The sequence below is a fragment of the Thunnus thynnus genome, chromosome 5, assembly GCF_963924715.1.
Source record: "Thunnus thynnus chromosome 5, fThuThy2.1, whole genome shotgun sequence".
NCBI lineage: Eukaryota > Metazoa > Chordata > Actinopteri > Scombriformes > Scombridae > Thunnus > Thunnus thynnus.
Window position 1 is genome coordinate 21066807 of NC_089521.1, and position 19184 is coordinate 21085990.

Genomic DNA, 19184 nt, shown 5'->3' on the forward strand with positions numbered 1-19184 from the left:
CTGGTTGGCTTGTCGTGTGCGCGAGAGCCGCTCACCTGTCGCGGACTTTGACTGCTGACTCCGCCCCCCCGTCTTGTGATAGAGTGGGTGTGCTCGTTTGATCAAGGATTCAGGCAACAAAAGAAACCGGATACAAACTCAGAACATATGTGAACGCATTTCAGCCACAGCTTCACCGCAAGTGTTGATGAAAATGATAAAAAAAGGAGTAAATATTTCACCACCTTATACTAACTTGACCCACTTGCGAAATTGAAAAAATACTGGCAAAATTGGGAATACTGACATGATAAATTACATTCCGAGTTGCTAAGAAGATATGAGGAAACACACTCCTACATTCCTTGTGCACACAGCTGAAAAACTTTAAACCAAGAGGTTAATCATTTGTGAATTTTAAGGCATTTTCATATATTAAGCATTTGCAAATACATAGTCAAAATGAACAAGAACGATAAAAGATAAGTTCTGGCAGCATAGCAGCATAAAGGAGGAGATAGGCTGGGATATAATTTCATAGTAAGAACAGAAGGGAAAGAGTTACATCAAACCATGAGATGGATTCATAAATTCAACGCCTTTCAATGTCAAGGACTCCTAAACAGATGAGAATCCGAGTGCTTGTTTGATTACATTTGATTGAGGATTCCTGCTGTTAAATCTAATCGTACACCTCATTACATAACTGCCTCAGAGGATATAGCAGAGTCTCAAAAGACAAATACAAAGTGTAACTGAAATATTCTACATTTTCTTTAGGAACCTCATGAGGTCGTGAAACCCTTTGTGCAGAATTGATAAGCACTTGACACCATCTTTACTGAAACGCCAGCCTTTAATATGACCGACAGTATTAAGACTGGTTAAATACATACTTGGATTATTTTCTTTTCCTTCACCTCATCCTGGCATAAATAACCATCACCTGATAGTTACAGAAATAAAACAGTGCTCCCAAATTTCATCACAACACATCTTCAGCAGTTAAATCAGTGTTTAGATGCACATTAATACTTTAACATCACTCATAGTTATCCATTTTTAAAACTGTGCCCACTGACACAAGTTATCAGAATACGTTTATATATCCTAGGTATCAGAAACGTCACTTGTAGATTTAGTGTTGCTAAAGGTCCAATTTTGTTATTTAGATAGCAGGAAAAGAATCATACTCATGAATACATGAATGAACTATCTGCACATGTATAAGTGATACATTTAGTGTAGAAAGATGTGACCTTTAAAAGACTGTTTGTGCATATTCACTGCTCATACAATTATTACTCTTTGGCTATGCAGTGCTGAAAATCTAATACATAGATGCATGTAAACAACATTTCCTTATCCTGTTGCAGCATTACAATATTCGCTTATCATGAAACTACTACATTAGGTACAAAGTTTGAAAAACAGTCCTAGGTGTTTTTGCTCTGGTTAAGTCAGAGAACAAGGTGCGAGTGTCAAAGGTTGGTCTAGATGCGGGTGAGGAAGCCCAGATTAAAGCTAGCGGGGATCTGGATGGTCTCCAGAGCCACAGAGGAGGGTGAGAAGGGAAGAGTGACAGAGAAGATCTTCTTGGTGTCCATCATCAACGTGGATGACTCATCTCTGTCTTTCAAAAGGTTCTGAAATGTAAAAAAAAAAAAAGATATAGTAAAAAGGTTGATAGCTTAACTGGGTATACTGTTAAAGAGCACCGCACTTCTTGCCCACACAACAACTCACTTTAATGGTTTCAATGAAGCTGGTTGTCACTCGCTCTTCAAATTCAATCACTGGGGTGTACAAGGTCAACACTTTTACAATCTGAGAGAAAGAAAAACAAACAATGATCAAAGCAGAGCAAAAATATTATGTAGACAGATTAAGGAGGCTGAACGTTCACTGATGATGGACCTGTGCTGTGGTGAGGGCAGTGCACATGTTGCAGATAGCTTGGGCATCCGACTCGGTCTTCTTCTTGATCTGCAGAAGCTGTGCGGCCTGCACGAGAGGCTCCAGAGTCTCCTTGGCACCGCAGTCTGCCAGCTCTCTCTCTGTCAGCCACTCCTCCAACTGCCAAACATTGTACCTGAAAACAGACGCATTGAGGGAACAATTCAGATTAAACTCAGGTACTGTCTAAGCAGGTCAACTGTATCATCAGTCCTGTACAATCACAATATTATTAATGTTAAATGAAAATGTTGCTACCTTTAAGAATAAAAAATTCACCACTGCTAATATCTGTCTAATGTCTGTGAAGCAATGAGTGTTTTAAGTATATCTGTGCAAATTCCTAAAGCTTTGAATCTGGAGATAAAAGTGGTTGAGATTCAAAACTAAAAACAAACTAGCACTGAACCAACACATGACGTAATCTTATTTGGCTCAATCATTTAGATTAAGGTTTTCTTAGCATGGAATATTGTCTTTCTGTATCAATTAATATCACAGAAAATAACTGTATTTTTGTAACTCAGATCAAAAAGTTGCCTCAAATGGTGTGTGTGTTCTGTTTTATTATAGACCCCTCGTTAGGCCAAAACGTGTCATCTTAAGACCTCAGTATGCTTCAGACAACATGCTTGTCAGAATGTCAAAGAGTCTAAAACACCTTTCCCATGTTGGAATTGAGGCGGGCAGTTTTTGTAACCTGCTGAAACCGACACTCCGACAAGCACGTTCACTTTCAAAAGTTTGAAAGTGTGCGCCTTTATCTCCATTTTAACAACTGTAGCATCTCAGCCCTATCTATTCTGGCAGGGTTTTTGTTCAGAACAGCTATAAACACCGGTTCATCTTGAACATACCTCAGCCTTTACAGCTCTTCAATTCCACTGATCTACAGTATCGGTGGGTCAGTAATTAAAAATGTGGATTATTCAGTTGAGCATGGTGCAGGGTTTTTAAAAGTTTGAAATTCAGACCTCTAATTATAGCACACACTCCTTTTAAATGCTATAATACTGTAAACACGCATTATCCCTATATGTTTTGTAACAAATCGAACCAATGAGAGTCTGAGACATCACCTGAGGAAGCTTGCTTGACATAAACAAAGACCAACAAATTCCAATCCACATGTTTTCCCTCTATTCTTATTGCATAAACTATAATATCAACAGGTGGATGGGTGTTCCCTGCTGTACCTGATCTGCAGGCCTTTACTCCAGGAACACATGTCCTTCCTCAGCAGCAGGTTGTTCAGTGTGACAGCGCAGATGATGTAAAACTGCTGCTTGACCACCTGTTTAATGAGGTCTGAGTCCATCCCATGTTGACTCATGGTGGCGTGGAAGAGGCCAAGGCGCTGCAGGAGGACTTCCACTGTAACAGCCTCCTCTGGGGAACTGGAGCTTCTTTTCCTCAGACCAGTTGGTTTAGAGCCCAAAACGCCCTGGATTGCTTCATGCTCCAGCATGCTTGCCACTACACATGTAAAACACACAGGGGAAAAACATTTCATGTGCTGGTTATGGTCAGACAAGAACATGGTGTTTTCTAATCATGTATAGTTAGATTATGTCTCTTCACCTATCATGGACTGCAGGATGTCCTCCATACACTTGATGAGCTGGCGGTAAATTTGGATGGACAGATCACCAAGAACTTGCTGATACTCTGACAATTCAAAGTTGGTCAGGCAGTGCTCATTCTGCTTAGCAGTGTTGTGTGTGATGAACACCTATGTAGAGGTTGTGCAAACATCCAAAGTTAATTCAGGGACATGGACAGCTGTGAAGTTGACTCTAGCATCAAAACTGTCTCATGCCTACCTCGTCTCCACTGTACTGCTTCAGACAGTTCAGTAACCGGCATGTGTTGGACAGCCAGAAGGAAACCACTTCAAAATCATCTCCTCTCCTCTGTAGAAACATCACAAAAATCAATTCAAAACACATCAATCACTTTATTTACACAGATCTAAACTACTGCATATATAATGTCCTTCACCTTAATGACCCCTTTGATGCTGCTGATGGTGGAATTGAGCAAAGAGCTGACTCTCTGATCATCGTTAACATGGTCAGCGTATCGCAGGCACATGAAAATGATGTAGGCTGGAAGCCCAGGAATGAGGCTGACTGCTACACCACGAGCCTTCAGATCTGAGAAGATTACAACATGTCAGAGAAAAAACTCAAATACTGTGTCCTCCATCTATGAAGAAAAACCTTTGCATACATTCAGAGAACACTTCAGAAAATATTAAATTACAATTATTTGCTTGAGTGAAACAGGTTCGACATACCTATGACCAGATTCTTCAGCAGGCGGCTCTCATCTCCCTCTCTATACTCCAACATACCCTGGTACTCCTTCTCCTTGCGGGTGATATTTACTGCTCTCACAGGAGTGTTCATCATGGAGGAGTTATTCTTTTGCTGAGCGCTCGCTAGACACAGCAAGGAAGGAATTACAGGATTAATGTTGTGATATTTCATTCTGGGAGATACACTGTATGAACACTGTCAAGGCCATGTGATTACCTTCAAAATCTTCCACTTTTTTCATGTACACCTTCAGTTGTTTTTTCAACTTGCGTATGGTTTTGTCTTGTTTCTCCTGCTGCTCCAAGAGTTCCTAAAATTATGCAGACATATTAGTGTGAGGGCAAACAAAACTTTCATATACGGCAAAGTGTTCATTTTTTAAACCGTCACACTATGTAATGAGCCAAGATGTTGAGAAATACTTTTGTCCAGTAGAAACTCTTAGTAAGTCTTCAATCCTAAAAGCACTTTCCTTACTCTTTTGTGTTTTTTAATATTAATGTAAACATGCTTGTATTATATTATTTGTGGATGCAATACCACGATGTCTCCTTAAGGAAAAACACATTTATTCTTATTTGAAATAGAAAATTATAAGATGCCCTTTCAAAAGTTCAAATCCAATACTGGACAGTCATCTAACTGTTTATTTTAAAGGGACTGTGAAACTAATCACACAGTCAAAGTAACTGATAAGATGCAGAGAGACAGATCTGGACAGCCAGTGAGCAGACCCACCAGGTTCTCATTGGTGAGCCGAGTGATCTCATGCTTCAGGATCGCCTCAATGCGAGCACCTTCAGGCAGGTTGAGGCTCTGAGCCAACAGCTTCTGCTGCTGCTCCTTTTCCTCTTTCAGCTTGTTCACCTCCTGCAGCAGCTTCTTATTCTTCTCGTTGTGAAGACATTCCTGCTCCTGCATCTGGCACTCCAGAAGCCTGGAGGACGGAGGGACAGCATTCAATTCCATATGGCATGAACTTGCTTGAATTCACTAACCAGAGACAGAATATTACTTTATTACCTGTTGGTCTCCTTCAAGCCTTCATAAGCCAGCCACAGCTCTCCATCTTCATTCAGTGTGTGGATGGCAGTGGACCTAAGCGACAGCATCAGACAATGTAAATAACACTTAACTGTACCTCCTGATAGATTTAAGCCAGAGTGGGAGCAAAGTGTTTTTACCTGTTGACATCTTGAAATGAGGGGATTTCACTCAGATCTATTTTTACACCTTCTCCAAGTGCAGAGTCCTAGAGGCGTCAGTTCAAAAGGGACACATTATTTTTAGTTAAGATGTCCGTAGCATCAAATAAAAAAATAGAGAATATTTAAATAATCCTAAAATAAAATAACAAATGTAATTAACTGTGTCACCTTATGTTTAAGAGCCTCTTGACGGACCATATGCGATCTAAGAAGCAGCACTTCCTCTTTCCGCATGTCCAGCTCCTCATTGGAAGAGCTGAGTTGATCCACCAGTATGTTGTAGGGCAGCGAGCCAGGGGCAGGGGGCATCGAAGCACTATTCTCATTGGTCAGAGACTTCCGCAGCTCATTTAGATCCTGCTTCAACTTTTTGTTCTCTGACTCCAGCTCTTGCCGCTAAATTAAATAATTTAATAAAAAAACACAACGTCTACAAATTAAATTTTGCTTCTATTCTTAATTCAGAATTTAAACACAACAAGAAGTTATTGATTATAAGTTATAATAATGGGTCTCTTTCTTTTGGGGATTTTGGAACAGATCTTGCTGTTAAGCAAAAAATATTTTTTTACTTAAAAATCCCATTTTATGTACCTGACTAAGTCATACCTTAAGTGTTTCCAAGTCCAGTTCTGCTCTGCCTACAGTTCTCTGCTTCTCCGCCTCCTTTTTTGACAAATATACACATAATGTAAATTTCAACCACAAATAACAACCAAATTATAACTTATAAGATTGCAATTGTTCAGTGTTTCAGTGCATACTTTTGCTTTTTCTTGTTGGGCTTCTTCTCTGTTATCCAGCTGCTGCCATAGTGACTGTTTTTCCTGCTCCAGTTCCTTCACTCTTCTCTGAAACTTCAGAAGGACTGGCAGGTCCACTGTGGGCTGGGTCTCATCCTAACAAAACACAGCAATCATTGGCTGATGATTTTCCTCACAACCTAACTAGAATGCTGCACTAATAGGATTATAACATAGACAAGCCCAGTTAAATCTTCCCACAGCTGCTGAAAAACATTCCCTACAAGCGCTACAAGACAAATATCAACACACACCAAGACGTATCTCTACTTTCTTTCCCTTTTTTGTGGCACTAATAAAAAGTTTACTGTAGTAAACCATATACCCTTCTCAACTGCAGCCCAAATATCAAATAATGTGAATTCAGGGGAAATCCAATGTCTCTATCCACAGTAATCACAGGGAGCATGTCAACATCGTAACTGTCCCCTCAGTCAAGCAGCTAATTTTTTGTGGACAATATTAGCCTGATCTGATCAGAGACAAGCTTCAGTGCTCTGAACATGAAGGCAGTGTCTTTGGTCATATTTTAACAAAACTATGAGTGATAGAAACAAAATCATCATACAGATGGATAGTGGAGAACTGGATTATGGTGTTATTTTTCCACCGTGAAAATGTGTCACCTTTGCAATTTCTTCTAACTCACTGTGTTGACGCCATACAGCTGCAGTTCTTCCCCAATAATGAAAATACAGATGTTTTACAGCCACCTTCAAGCCCACACATAGATTTTGGATGGAGTATCACTTCAAGACAATTCTGATTATGCAGTAGCACCATGATATTGTCTTATTTAGTACATTACCTCTGTTTGAGAGTTGTCCTCTCCATCGGTAGAGCCTAAGCTCTGACTAAACTCAGATGAGTTACTGCTGTAGCTGGAGTCTGTCCTCTTGTGACTAGGTTTGCTTGGGGTCTGTGGGGGGAAAAAACATGTTACAGATGGATAAGTAGCCAGGCCTAAATGTGTTCCATCAAAGAAATAAATATTGTCATGTTACACATAATTTGTACACAGGATGTGAGACGTCATACTCTTTAAGATGTATACATGTAAAAAGTCCTGTACAACTACTGAACTACTCTGTTGAAGTGATTCTTGTTTGTGACAGTATCTTGAAACTCCCATGCCGTTTAAATCCATCATCAAGAGCTATCACATGACAAGTAATGCTGCAATTTCAACACTGTGACGCGTAAATGATGTGTTCCTCACAATGCTGACATTCATCTCCTCCTTCAGGTCTCTGTGTCGCTCCTCCAGATGCAGGTGTTCACTCAGCAGACTTTGGTAGCGTGAGCGTTCTTCAGTTAAGTCTTTCTCCATCTGTTTGGTGTTTTCCATGTTGGTTTTAGTCTCTGAAAACAACAATTATGTTTCATTTAATTCAAATGTATCCATTACTAAAGGACTGTGGAGGTTTGAGGTGAACTACTCAGTACCTTTTAACTGTTGGGCTTGTTCCACGATTAGCTTGTTAAGTTCATCTTTCTCGTTGTTCAATGAGCTGTTTTTCATATTTAGCTCCGCTACCACCTGATTGTGAGACAAGGAAAAATCTAAGCGTTATTGCTATTCATGATAGCAAGTCAGGCTTTAGAACTAACAAAAACACTACTACCACACTACTGAGTTCATACAATTCCCACATGGTAAAAACGTTCCACAAATGTTGGTATTTTTCTCCAACATAGACCACCATTGTTGATTTGTGAGGACATAAAACCTAAATGTAGGACTGCTCCACTTTTTCCTGAACGCTTTGGGCAAGCAAACTTATTTTTCTCCATCATAAAACAAATGAACATGTAGTCTAAAGAAGCAGAACATGGTGGCATCACACAGCAAGTAGTAGAAGTAAATGTAGACCTCACACAAATGTGGATTTACAAAAAAACAATAAAACAACAAATGAATGAAAGTTTGAGCACATAATGATGGGCTGACTAAGACTTGAGAAAACAAATGATGCTCTGCTGTACAGCCTACTGTGGGAAATAACAGTTTGTTGGTGTGAGTGCAACATAAATTTAACTAAATGTCATTGAAGGTACTCATATAGCGCTACATCATTCTCCCACCCACTACTATACCTCATAATTAAGGAAAAAAGCACTGTGTGGAAAATACTGGTGATCTTGTCAGCCAGTAAAGTTGGTTAAATTTAGATGAAGTGGAGTAGGCCAACCTGTTGTGTCTCCTCTACGTAGACCTTTGCCCGGTCTTCAACGGCTTCTTTCTCTCTGCGGATGTTTTCCAGCTCCTTTTGAAGGAAGGAGAGCTGCTCCAGCAACGAGGGGACCGTCTCTGCCTTGACTTTGGCCTCCTGCTCTGATCTACGTAGGTTTTCAATATCTCTGCTGTGTCTCTCCCTCTCCACAGCCTGGGTCTTCCCCACAACATTTAGCTTCTCACTGAGCTCTCTGTTTTCTTTATGCTGCAGGGGGAAACACACACACACATGCTGTCTGTGCATGTGATACAATAACTCCCAATGACCCAAATTATTGTCAGCATCATTTTTTGTTATGGTAGATTACAGATTAAACAAGTATCTCATACAGATAGCACCGGATATGCATACTGACTCACACAATACTCACCTGCTCGTTTATCTTGTGTTGCAACTGCAAAATCTTGTTCTCCATGCCAATGTTGAGTTTCTTAAAGTGCTCCACAGAGCGTGCCTCCATTTTCAGCTTCTTTAATTCCTTCTTAGCCATCATGCGACGTACACAGCTCTGCAGCAGGACTATGTCTGCCAGGGCTCGTTTATAATGCTGCCTCGCTAGCCAGCCTTTCACCCACTTCTGGATGATCACAGCCTTTTGCTCATACATGAACTATGAAAACAAAAACAGATATATATTGTGTTAAGTGTTACACATAGTGTTAAGAAGAGGTGAGCTGAAAATCCTGGGGCATCATGTATAAAATACTGGATTCTTTCTTCAATAAGATTATTTATACATAAGAAGTGTTAATGCATTTTTATACAATAAATTGCATTAACACTGTGTGCCTCTGTCTTACAAACCTGTTTCACAGGTTCATGTTAAAATATTAAAATATGTTCCAGTTGATTTCTTGTTGGAGTGTATGTGAATGACATCATCTTACAGGAAATAAACAGGACCCAAGCTGTTGCCTAGCAATGCAATTTCAATTGAAATTGTCCGTACTGTATAAATTACAAACATTTAATTCATTTAATTCAAGTGTAAAATTAACTAATTCTGTACAAATGTTGTCAGTCTCTACTTATATGACTCAATGATCAATGATTAATACACTGATCAAGGTCTAGAAACTGGAAAACAATCTAGTGTACAAGGCTTCACTAACTCAACAATGTTATTGCAGGAAACTGGCACATCTGGACTTCCTTAGAGCTGGAAACTTTTACACATTATGTTCAACAGGCACTAATTCTTGTTTTCTTTGTGCCAGCTATTATATCCAGGTTTGCCTAATGTTATATTCAACTGTCAGGTTCCACCATGTTTTGAAAAAAATATTTTTAAATCCCCTCAAGACTCCAGTAGACAAACTCAAAAATACTCGGCAGGGAAGCTAAAATCATCTGGAATTATGTTAGTAAAAAATAATTTGGCTACAGAACCTTCCAGTTGAGGAGACCTTGAAGTGTGCAGTGTTTAATTATGACTCTCTAGGGGCCTTCACATTTTCAGCAAGCATAACATTACCTTATAGTACTGCTTTCTAGCCATGTAGGCCCTCAAGAAGCACTGAACTGTGATTGCTGCAGAGCGCTGCTTCTGGTAGCGTCTCCTGGTCACCCACATACGCACGTTCCGCTGGATGACAACAGCTGCTCTGGTGCTTCGCAGAAACTTAACATAACTGACAGGGAAAAAAATTGTGAGAAATATGCTGGAAATAGCTCTAGTTCTTATAAAATTCTTATTCTGCTGTTGTTCTACTCACCAGCGTGCCTGGTGACCTCGCACGTGTCTCTGTATAGTAATGGCAGACTCCTTCATCCTCAGGTACTTTTTGCGTGCCAGCCAGCAGCGGATTGTTTTCTGGATGCGGACACAAGCCATCCGCAGCATGTCAGAACGCAGCTTCTCCAGGTAAGCCACCTGACCAGCTCTGAAGAAGATCTTGTTTTTGCCAAACTGATACTTATCCTGATCCTACGAACAATAAACACAATAAAGCGTTTATAATATATCACATATTTTAGTGGGTCTGTGAAAGTTGCACGTACTGCGCAGGAGCTCTTCTACAATTAAACACACCTTGATGAGCTTTTCCAGTAGATTTCTGCATGTCTGTTTTCTATCAGGAAGCACATCCTTTTGCTTCATGAGGACCCGGTAACGGCTAAAGAATTCCTGATAGGTCCATCTGCGATATTCATATAAAATAACATAAATTTTTATATTTCTATGTATTATAAACAACATACAGTTGTGTGTACAAATGGTCCTATATCTGTACCAGATGCTGCTGTTGATATGCTACCTAGATGGGAAGCCTGCTGCTGAGATCCGGATTGTTTCGAGGATGCCACATGCTCGAAGCTGCTGCACTGCTCTCACAGGGTCCAGGCTTTATAAAAAAGAAGACACGCATTACTAAAATTAGTATGCTTCTCTTTCGTCTGTGCATGTTGTGGATAATCATATGAAACAGACAAGTGAAATAATCCTCCTCACGTGAACGATGCTTTATGGTCATTTGGCTTGATGCAGCGTACGTAGTGAGGAGTCGTCGCATTAAGTGTGTCCATCAGCAAATGTAGAGACTGTCGAAACTGATTGAAGAGACAACAAAGAGTGAATCCTTAGTGAGTACTTTTGGAAATATAGGAATTATAATAAATGTGCTTACACAGTTTAAATGTCTAATGTCATATTTTGACTTCAATCACTCAGAAATGATCTAATTATACATTTTTGGTGGCAACTAGATCTACCAGCCAAATCTCATACTTGCAAGATAAAAAAAAATCATGGTTTTAAGATAATGAGAACTGAAACAGTAACTATCAAACTATCACATACCACCAAATGTCATGTGACCTCCTCTATATGCCCTCACCTGCAGTCCAACAGTCTTCTTATTTTCCCTCTGAGTCTGACCAGACCTTCCAGTGTTAGTCTGCTTGTTGGTGGAACTTGCTGCCTTCTCATCATCCTCAAACAGCTTCAGCAGGAAATCAAACTGAAAAGAGAAATTTTCAGACATCAGAGCAACAGAAAACAAACTTGTCATTGAACAGCAGATGGCAGTGTTTTCAATCTAAAATTCATAAATGGGAGTATTTCCTTCAATAGTTAAGGTTGAACAATTCCAGGGTGTGTGCCCAAGGACTTGCAACACAAAATGTACTGAGCAGTCATTTGGGTTTAGTTGGAGAGATGTTGACATCGAATTCTAGTGAACACATTTCTTACATCCATTACGACCGACTAATTAGGAGGGATAATAAATTAGGATATCATATACAACTGGAAACAAATTATTTCACCTTGCTCTTTTTCAGCACATTTATCTGCTCCTCATTGACTGTGTCCTTGTTTTTCTCCAGGAAGCCCACACACTGGTACTCCACCTAGGCACAAAGAACCAGGTCATACAGTATTCTTGGACTAAAAGAGCAAAGGTCATGTACATCATCCAAAGTCTGAAGTAAACTGATTAGTACTGCTCTAGTAAATATAATCATCAAACATTTGTGATGAAGGAACAGGATTCTGGCTCTGCAGACAAAGTAATTACAATTTCACACTTGACTCTCTTGGTAGTCCGGATTAGAAAACATGAATCATCCATCCATCCGTCTATTTTCCACACTGTTTGTTCTGTAAAGAGTGGGAGGGTGGGGTGGGGGCTGACGCCTATCCCAGCACACATTGGCAAGAGGCTGGTTATAACCTGTAAAGGTTGCTAGTCTGTCACAGGGTAAACACATTCACACATACTGGCAACTTAAAAGTACCGTATAGCTTTTCTGACCTCTAGTAGCGATATGGAGCAGATTTTATAATGTGTGTGTCCCAGTTTTGTTTCTCTAATGAATTTGCATGAGGTTGCACATGCGCACAAAGAGTATATTCACACATTCGTGCAAGCAGGTGGTGAGAAACACAGTCCAATGGTTTCACTTTATTCCAATGATCTACAGCGGGCTGTAATTCGCCAAGAAATGCAGCAATGCACAAACAAAGGCAGGGAAGAAGAAGACTGGAAGCTTGTAAACATGGATGTAAACAATGAAGGCTTTAAAATACTTTTAAAAAACAGCTTTTCAATGTTTTATGAGGAAGGAAATGCATTCAGTTTGTTAGACCTAAAGGATACACACAGTGCATTTTGGTGAGCAACACTCAATATAAACATGACTTTTGTTTGCTTGCAAGAAAACTCCACAGGGAACCTTTCAGAGTGTCCAATTCTCCTAACCTAACCTATCCCCTTTCTGTGGTGAAGCCTTCTCACTGTGAGGCAATGCTAACCACTGACGCCATCTCAGCATGAGACATACAACTGTATGTCTTACCTTGTCTGCAAAGTGGTGGATGATGAAGGCTTTGTTTGATAACCTGGGTTTATCAAAGTGAGCATTCTGCTTCAAGAGGGTGTTGTACATTTTCTGGGCCCATGTGTCATCAGAGCCTTTAGGCATCTACGGAAAGAAAAAGAGCTGACACATCAGTTAGTAATGGCTTTACTCATAACTTCCAAACATAGCACAGTGGAGATTCCTCCAATGGAGAGTAGCTGAACCGACTTCTAGTAAAAAATAACAGTATTTTACTTTGCACTCCTCATCCAAAAGGTCCAGGACACCCAACTTGGCCTCAATCAGATTGATGCACGGCTGGTTATCATAGAAATCGATCAGTGTCCACGGTATCTGCTCTTTCATGTACTCCTCTTGCTCCAGTTTGAAGACATGCTGGAGGAATGGAGGGAGTAATGGCTGAAAATGATTTATGTGTATCTTTTGACAAGAAAATGAAGATGTTGAGCAAGGAAACCCACATACCAGGTTGAACTGTTGTTGAAGCTTCTCGTTGGCATAATTGATGCAAAACTGTTCAAAGCTGTTGACGTCAAACGTTTCAAACCTGAAAAAAAACATGTTTAAATTAAAATGACTTATCTCACAATCTGAATCATAAATTGAAAATCCACAAACCCGGAGATAAAAACATACCCATAAATGTCAAGCACACCAATGAATGAGTGTTGTTTCACAGCAGATTTTAACGCATTGTTAATACTGCCAACAATCCAGCTGAAGAGTCTGGCATAGATGTGTTTGGCTAAGGCATCTCGACCATTGACTGCATTCATTTTGGAGATGGACTTGACATAGGTTTCTGTGGTTGTCTTGAGCTTCAGGTGACATAACCAGTGAGCCATTTCTTCACCAGGGACCCCCATCAACTCACAAAACACCATCAAGTGGACATTGTCTGGCTGAAAATACATCAACAATAATGATCCAGGTAGGCTACATGATAAGAGCCACACATCCTCGATACAGAATTCAGAAATTAACACATACACAAGACAAAATACTTAAAAATATAAAGCTCCATTGTTTTGTCCAAGGTTAATCAGTGTTTACCGAAACGCTGCTTTTGTCTGCTGACTGATCTTTCACCTCCACGTTGCTAAGATGGAGAATAGCCGCCAGAATTTGGTAAATTGCCATTTGATCACTTTCACTGATTCCTACAATGAAAACAAAACAATGATATAATAAAAGTACAATAACTCACTCAGAAACATGAATTTATATGTACAGTACTGTCTACTCAACATGAAAACCCAGTTAATGCAATTACTAACACTCACCTAACAGTGAGAAAGCCTTCCTGGTATTGTGCATCTCTTTGGCATCATCCACTCTATCTATGACGGGGCTGTGACCCTGGTTAGTACAGTGGAAGTCATCCGCGCAACCTTCAATCATTAAAATCATATAAAACATTAATAAGTACTAATATAGACCACTTGTTAAATCTGGTACTACTACTTCAAACTTTTCAAAACAAACATAACCGAACATCAGTATAATTATAAAAGCTCTTAAAACAAATAAAAATGTATCCACATCACATTAATACTTAAAGGGATTTTTTTTGAAACTCACATACCCAATTTGAAGGCTTTGAACTCTGGTAGATGTGAAGAGGCACACAGCTGGTAGAATATATGATAGTTCCTTTCTCCGTGAGCCTAAAAGTAGTTTTGACAGATGTAAAATTGAAACAAGGTAAACGTCACAAGTACTGCAAAGTTCTTTCGACTGTATATACATGCTTAAAGTGCAAAAACATTGCTAAACACAGGCTTAAACTGAAATTATCAATTTTTGTCTTGAAAACTGTTGATCGTTGTTTAATAAAACCCAATATGTTGCCAACTTTCTGAGTCAAAGGCCAGGCAGGCTAAACTGTGTGAATTTTATGTTGTTTGTTGTTAGGTTGCTAAGATATACACATGTTGCATGTCCATGAGAGAGTTTCAAATCAATTAACTGCCAGGAGACATACAAGAAGATAGAAAGATAAGAAGGGCCACATTCGGACACTGAAGATAATCAGCCAAAGAAGTGCAAGTTCAGTTCATACAGATGAAATTTACCTGAAACACAACTCTAGACTTTTCTAGTAGATAAGTCCTCATATTAGCCCCAATTATGCAATGCTTCTTATCAAACCCAATCTCGATGTACTTCCCAAAGCGACTGCTGTTGTCATTCCTCGTTGTCTTGGCATTTCCAAGGGCCTAGATGAAACACACAAAAGGCTCTCAGTAACCTTTGTCATTTTTATCACTTAGTTTTATCTTCCTGCAGTGTTATACGTTACCTCCATGATGGGACTGGAGGCCAGGACTCTCTCTTCAACATTGGCCTCACCAGACGAGCAGCTGACCGTGGCAAAGTAGCGCATAGCGTACTTAGCAGAGACGGTTTTACCAGCTCCAGACTCCCCACTCACTATTATGGACTGGTTTCTTTCATCTCTGCGTGAAAAGATGTGATGATACAGAGATCAAACGACAGCTAAAACAGATTTAGAGTACTAGCATAAAAGTAAGTGAACCCTTCACTTGCTTTAAAAAGTAAAATGGAGTGTATTTAGAGGTGTAAAAACCTGGCCATCTGTTTGTATGCCTCCTCTGCTACTGCGAATATATGGGGGTCCATGTCTCCCATGTTCTGCCCACTGTAAGCATTGATGATGTCAGCTTCATAGATAGGCAGACTCTCATATGGATTGATGGCGACCAGGACAATGCCTGAATACCACAAGGAGAAAAAATCTCAATGAGTTTGTATGAAAACATATGCATATAATACATTTTAGTGCGTGTTCCTTTAAGAGCAGCCCGTGCCACAATAATCAGCATAATGTAGATTATGTCAGAGCGTACAGTGAACGAGGCTCCAAAGTCTACAGTGACAAGTGATAGTGTGAGTCAAAAGGAGATGAAGCTCATTACCACAGTACGTGTAAATCGTCTTGGAGTCAATGAAGCGCACTTTGATGTTGTGGAGGACAGCTGGCTCATGGAGGTAGCTGAGAGCTGTGAGGTCATTTTCCCCCACCAAGATGTTTGGGTTTCTTAGTGGTGGAAGATTGTTTGTTTTGGGGTCGATTTTGTATTTCACCTCCTACAAAAACACAATAAGTTAGCTTTGAGTACATACAGTAGTTGATTTCATTTTCAGAAAAACTGTAAAGAAGGACAACTAGTTTGTAGTTCATTTCAAAGCTACCTAGAAACCATTGTGCTTGGTTTGTTCGTGTTCACTCATGATAATACCTGGGCCTTAGTTCCATACCTGAAGTGCATGCCCAAACTCGACATCACAGCTGCAGGTAGCAACAACACTGACTGAAAAATGTTTTGACCACGCTGTTCATCCGTCAATCCATGTATTTTGAAACATTTAACATCACTCAAGACTTCTTGTGTTTACTTTTTCAGAGTTGTCAATCAAGCAAAAAGGTATTTTGTCTCTTTTGGGAATATTTGTGCGTTTACCCAACATCACAGCTGCCTTGAATAATCCCACAGAGATTTATGAGCACTCCATTGCCAGTGTTCTCGCACAGAAATGTGTGCATGGCCCTCTGACAGAGCATCACACACACACATCCATTTCCACTCCGGTGCCTCTTATCTCACTAACACTGTGTGTGGCTATGTGGGTATTTTGCCTGTCTCACCGTGCCATCCTCCAGCTGCAGAGCAAGCGTCTGGTCGCCAGGAGTGTAATCTTTGATAAGCTCTGCTGACTTCCACACTTCTGCTGCATCTGGGAGCCATACACGGGCATGCTGATGGACATAAAGGAAACCGGGTCAGAGTCACCCAACCGCACTTTACAGTGACACAGACTTTTAAGAAAACTACAGCAGAACAGCAGTGACATGTTTCCACCTTGGGAAAATGGCAGGGTAGCTAACTTGAAGTCAGCAGACAGCAGTCATGCGTGTAATGTGCATGGATACAGAGTATTTTAAATGGCAAAGAGATAAAAAATAATCAAAAGAAGATTTTATATACCTATAAAAGCTCTTAAGAAAACACCTGTAAGTGAGTGGTACTAGTAAATCACACATTAATGACAGATACAATTACCGCGACGTAAACTAACGTCAAGAGAAAAACCGTTGAATGAGCTTTTACCAGTTAATTTAACCCAGTATGTCCAACTTACCTTGGCGTAAAGTTCACAGGCTGCCATGTCTTTCAACTCGCTCAGTGAGTTCCCACAAACTTTCTCTGCCCGTAGAGAGGAGGCTGAAACATTTTATTGACTCGCAGAGAGGAGAACATGAACTTTTTCCGAGCTCCTCTCCCAGGTCTCGGTGCGCTCAGCTGGGAGGAGGACTCAACTCAAACTGCTGCTTCAACAGTTGTCAAGTCAGTTAACAGTGACACGTTTTGCTCTCGTGCGTCTTGTGTGCCTCCCAGCGGTCAACGAGCTCAAGTCAACTCAACCGCAAGAGGAGGAAGAGGAGGAGGAGGATGTGGTGGTGTCAACATTGCCGCCACATGCCGGTGTGTCGTGTCTGGAGGTAACCCTATATTTGCGAAACTCTCGCGAGACGTTTCAAAATATTCTTTTCTCGCTGTTTGTTGGTGTGACAACGCTGTGGTTAAGGTCTGGTTTGGTTTAGACACAAAACAACTTGTTTAGGGATAAGGGAAGATCATGGTTTGGATTAAAATGATCACTTGAAAGGTAGTGTGTGTTAAAGTTACTAATTCCCTGCAAATCTCGCGAGAGTGTAGCATTTAGGGTTACCATTCTAGTCGACCCAACCATATGCGCGTCACTTATACCGGATGATGGAAAATAACACACATACGCTGCCTATAATAACTCATTGATATGTTGTGCTTCTCGTTTTTTATTATTCTGACCACTTCTTCTCAGTCCACATTCCGTATGTTTTTTTTTAAACTTTTCATCTGCTGCATGCTTTGTGCTAGAAAAAACATTCAAATGTCAAACTGCAGCTCATTCAGCAGATGTGAGTTTTTCTGTTGTCTAACATATTCAATTAATTTTTATATGAATTGTTGGAAATCATAAATTTACAGTGGCAGTCTATGGGGTGAATGATGCACCTCAGTTGGAATACCATTCAGCTTCCAGCAACGCAGTGCAATCAATTTTAACTCATTATTATTATTATGTTAGTTGTGTGTTGTCAGTGTTAACTGCTTCGTAAAGACTGAGTACCTCTTCTAACTATTCATCATATTACTTGGCTGGTTGACATTTTTTGAAAACGTTCAAATGTTGGTATGTACAAGTATCGTGAGTCACTGGGCCATTTCCTGTGTGTTCTCTTCCAAAAGTAGCATGACTGAGAGAACATAAGACTGCTAAACTTAGAAAATAAGAGTCCCAATGAGGTAGGAGGAGCAAACCAGGCTGCTTTGGAAAAGGCTAGATTTTCAAAAGAACACACACACACACACATTTATATACTAACACACACTCACCCACACATACACAAACAAACAAAATACTTTTTTTGCCTTTAACTCCCAGTATACAGCAGAGGGAGTCAGGGGTTGATAAAGGAGGAGTGACATCTGGCTCAGGTCCGTCTACTAAGGTTAATGTTAGGTTTAACCCGAACCTTAACTTATCATATAAAATAACTACTAAAATAAATAACTTTATCATATAAATCTAGCCTAATTCTTGATATTATGATTGCGATTACAATTTTTGATTTAGAACTGCTGTTAGGCTAAATACATATTTTGTGTAGGCCTATTCTTTTACTTGATGTGGACATTAAGCATTTTAATGATGATTATTTTTCAAAACACACTAGTTTTGACAGTATAAACTTCACCTCGAATTATATAACTGTGGTAGCTGAGTGCAGAGAGTTCAGTGCATGTTCATATTCTCAGTCACATTACCCACATCCTTCCCAGGTTACACCAAACATCTATTGTAAAAACTGTATCTGTAGTCATGTCTTTATATTTTGTTACAGAGGTGGCTTGGTCTGGGGGTGTATTTTCAGCCACACAGACGCTACTGAATGATCAAAGAAATATTATAGTATACTACAGGCAGCAGTGTGTCTCTATGATCCTCTCGCTCTTCTGCGACTACTCTTTGCTACTTGTCACTTTGATCATGAAGGTTACACTACTCTATAGATATTGTATAGAATTTAGTATTTATGGTATATAGTTTAGAGAATATCATAGATCCAAGACAAAACTGACAGAAGGGCAGGACTGAGAGAAAAAGGTGCAATTACAAATCCATCTGCTACTTCAGGACCACGGATTTATCAATACACAGCACAGTTAGGCTACTGATATTTCAGAGCCATTGTTGGGGCCAACTTGCACAAGCCTCAGTCAGATAAAG

The 19184-nt window shown here is 39.9% G+C and overlaps 1 protein-coding gene across 2 annotated transcripts; it reads right to left on the reverse strand.

Moving 5' to 3' along the window:
* Positions 1–816: 816 nt before the first annotated feature.
* On the reverse strand, positions 817–17358 carry LOC137183138 (unconventional myosin-Va-like). Of its 2 annotated transcripts, none has more exons than XM_067589955.1 (40): positions 16992–17358; positions 16498–16608; positions 15767–15938; positions 15418–15562; positions 15130–15286; positions 14903–15046; positions 14413–14494; positions 14111–14218; positions 13881–13987; positions 13464–13729; positions 13293–13374; positions 13062–13202; positions 12804–12929; positions 11772–11855; positions 11342–11464; positions 10957–11054; positions 10763–10849; positions 10537–10645; positions 10220–10431; positions 9979–10135; positions 8875–9114; positions 8460–8708; positions 7714–7807; positions 7496–7629; positions 7076–7186; positions 6229–6363; positions 6074–6130; positions 5633–5860; positions 5441–5508; positions 5280–5354; positions 4995–5193; positions 4473–4566; positions 4235–4378; positions 3937–4091; positions 3759–3848; positions 3517–3667; positions 3132–3411; positions 1897–2071; positions 1726–1806; positions 817–1625 (listed from the first exon to the last, which is right to left on the reverse strand). In XM_067589955.1, exons 1-40 carry the CDS (start codon positions 17016–17018, stop codon positions 1473–1475), a joined length of 5451 nt encoding a protein of 1816 aa, XP_067446056.1. In that variant the 5' UTR covers positions 17019–17358; the 3' UTR covers positions 817–1472. The 2 variants fall into 2 exon arrangements, with proteins under 2 accessions (XP_067446056.1, XP_067446055.1); XM_067589954.1 differs by having other exon boundaries at positions 7487–7629.
* Positions 17359–19184: the final 1826 nt, after the last annotated feature.

Bases quoted from the DNA above. Each gene is read 5' to 3' on its own strand.
- LOC137183138 (XM_067589954.1), bottom strand. From the start codon at position 17,018: ATGGCAGCCTGTGAACTTTACGCCAAG. The intron at 16,609-16,991 runs GTAAGTTGGACA...TATGTCCATCAG, and splicing joins CCTGTGAACTTTACGCCAAG to CATGCCCGTGTATGGCTCCC. The intron at 11,055-11,341 runs GTGAGGGCATAT...CTCTTCAATCAG, and splicing joins AGAAGACTGTTGGACTGCAG to TTTCGACAGTCTCTACATTT.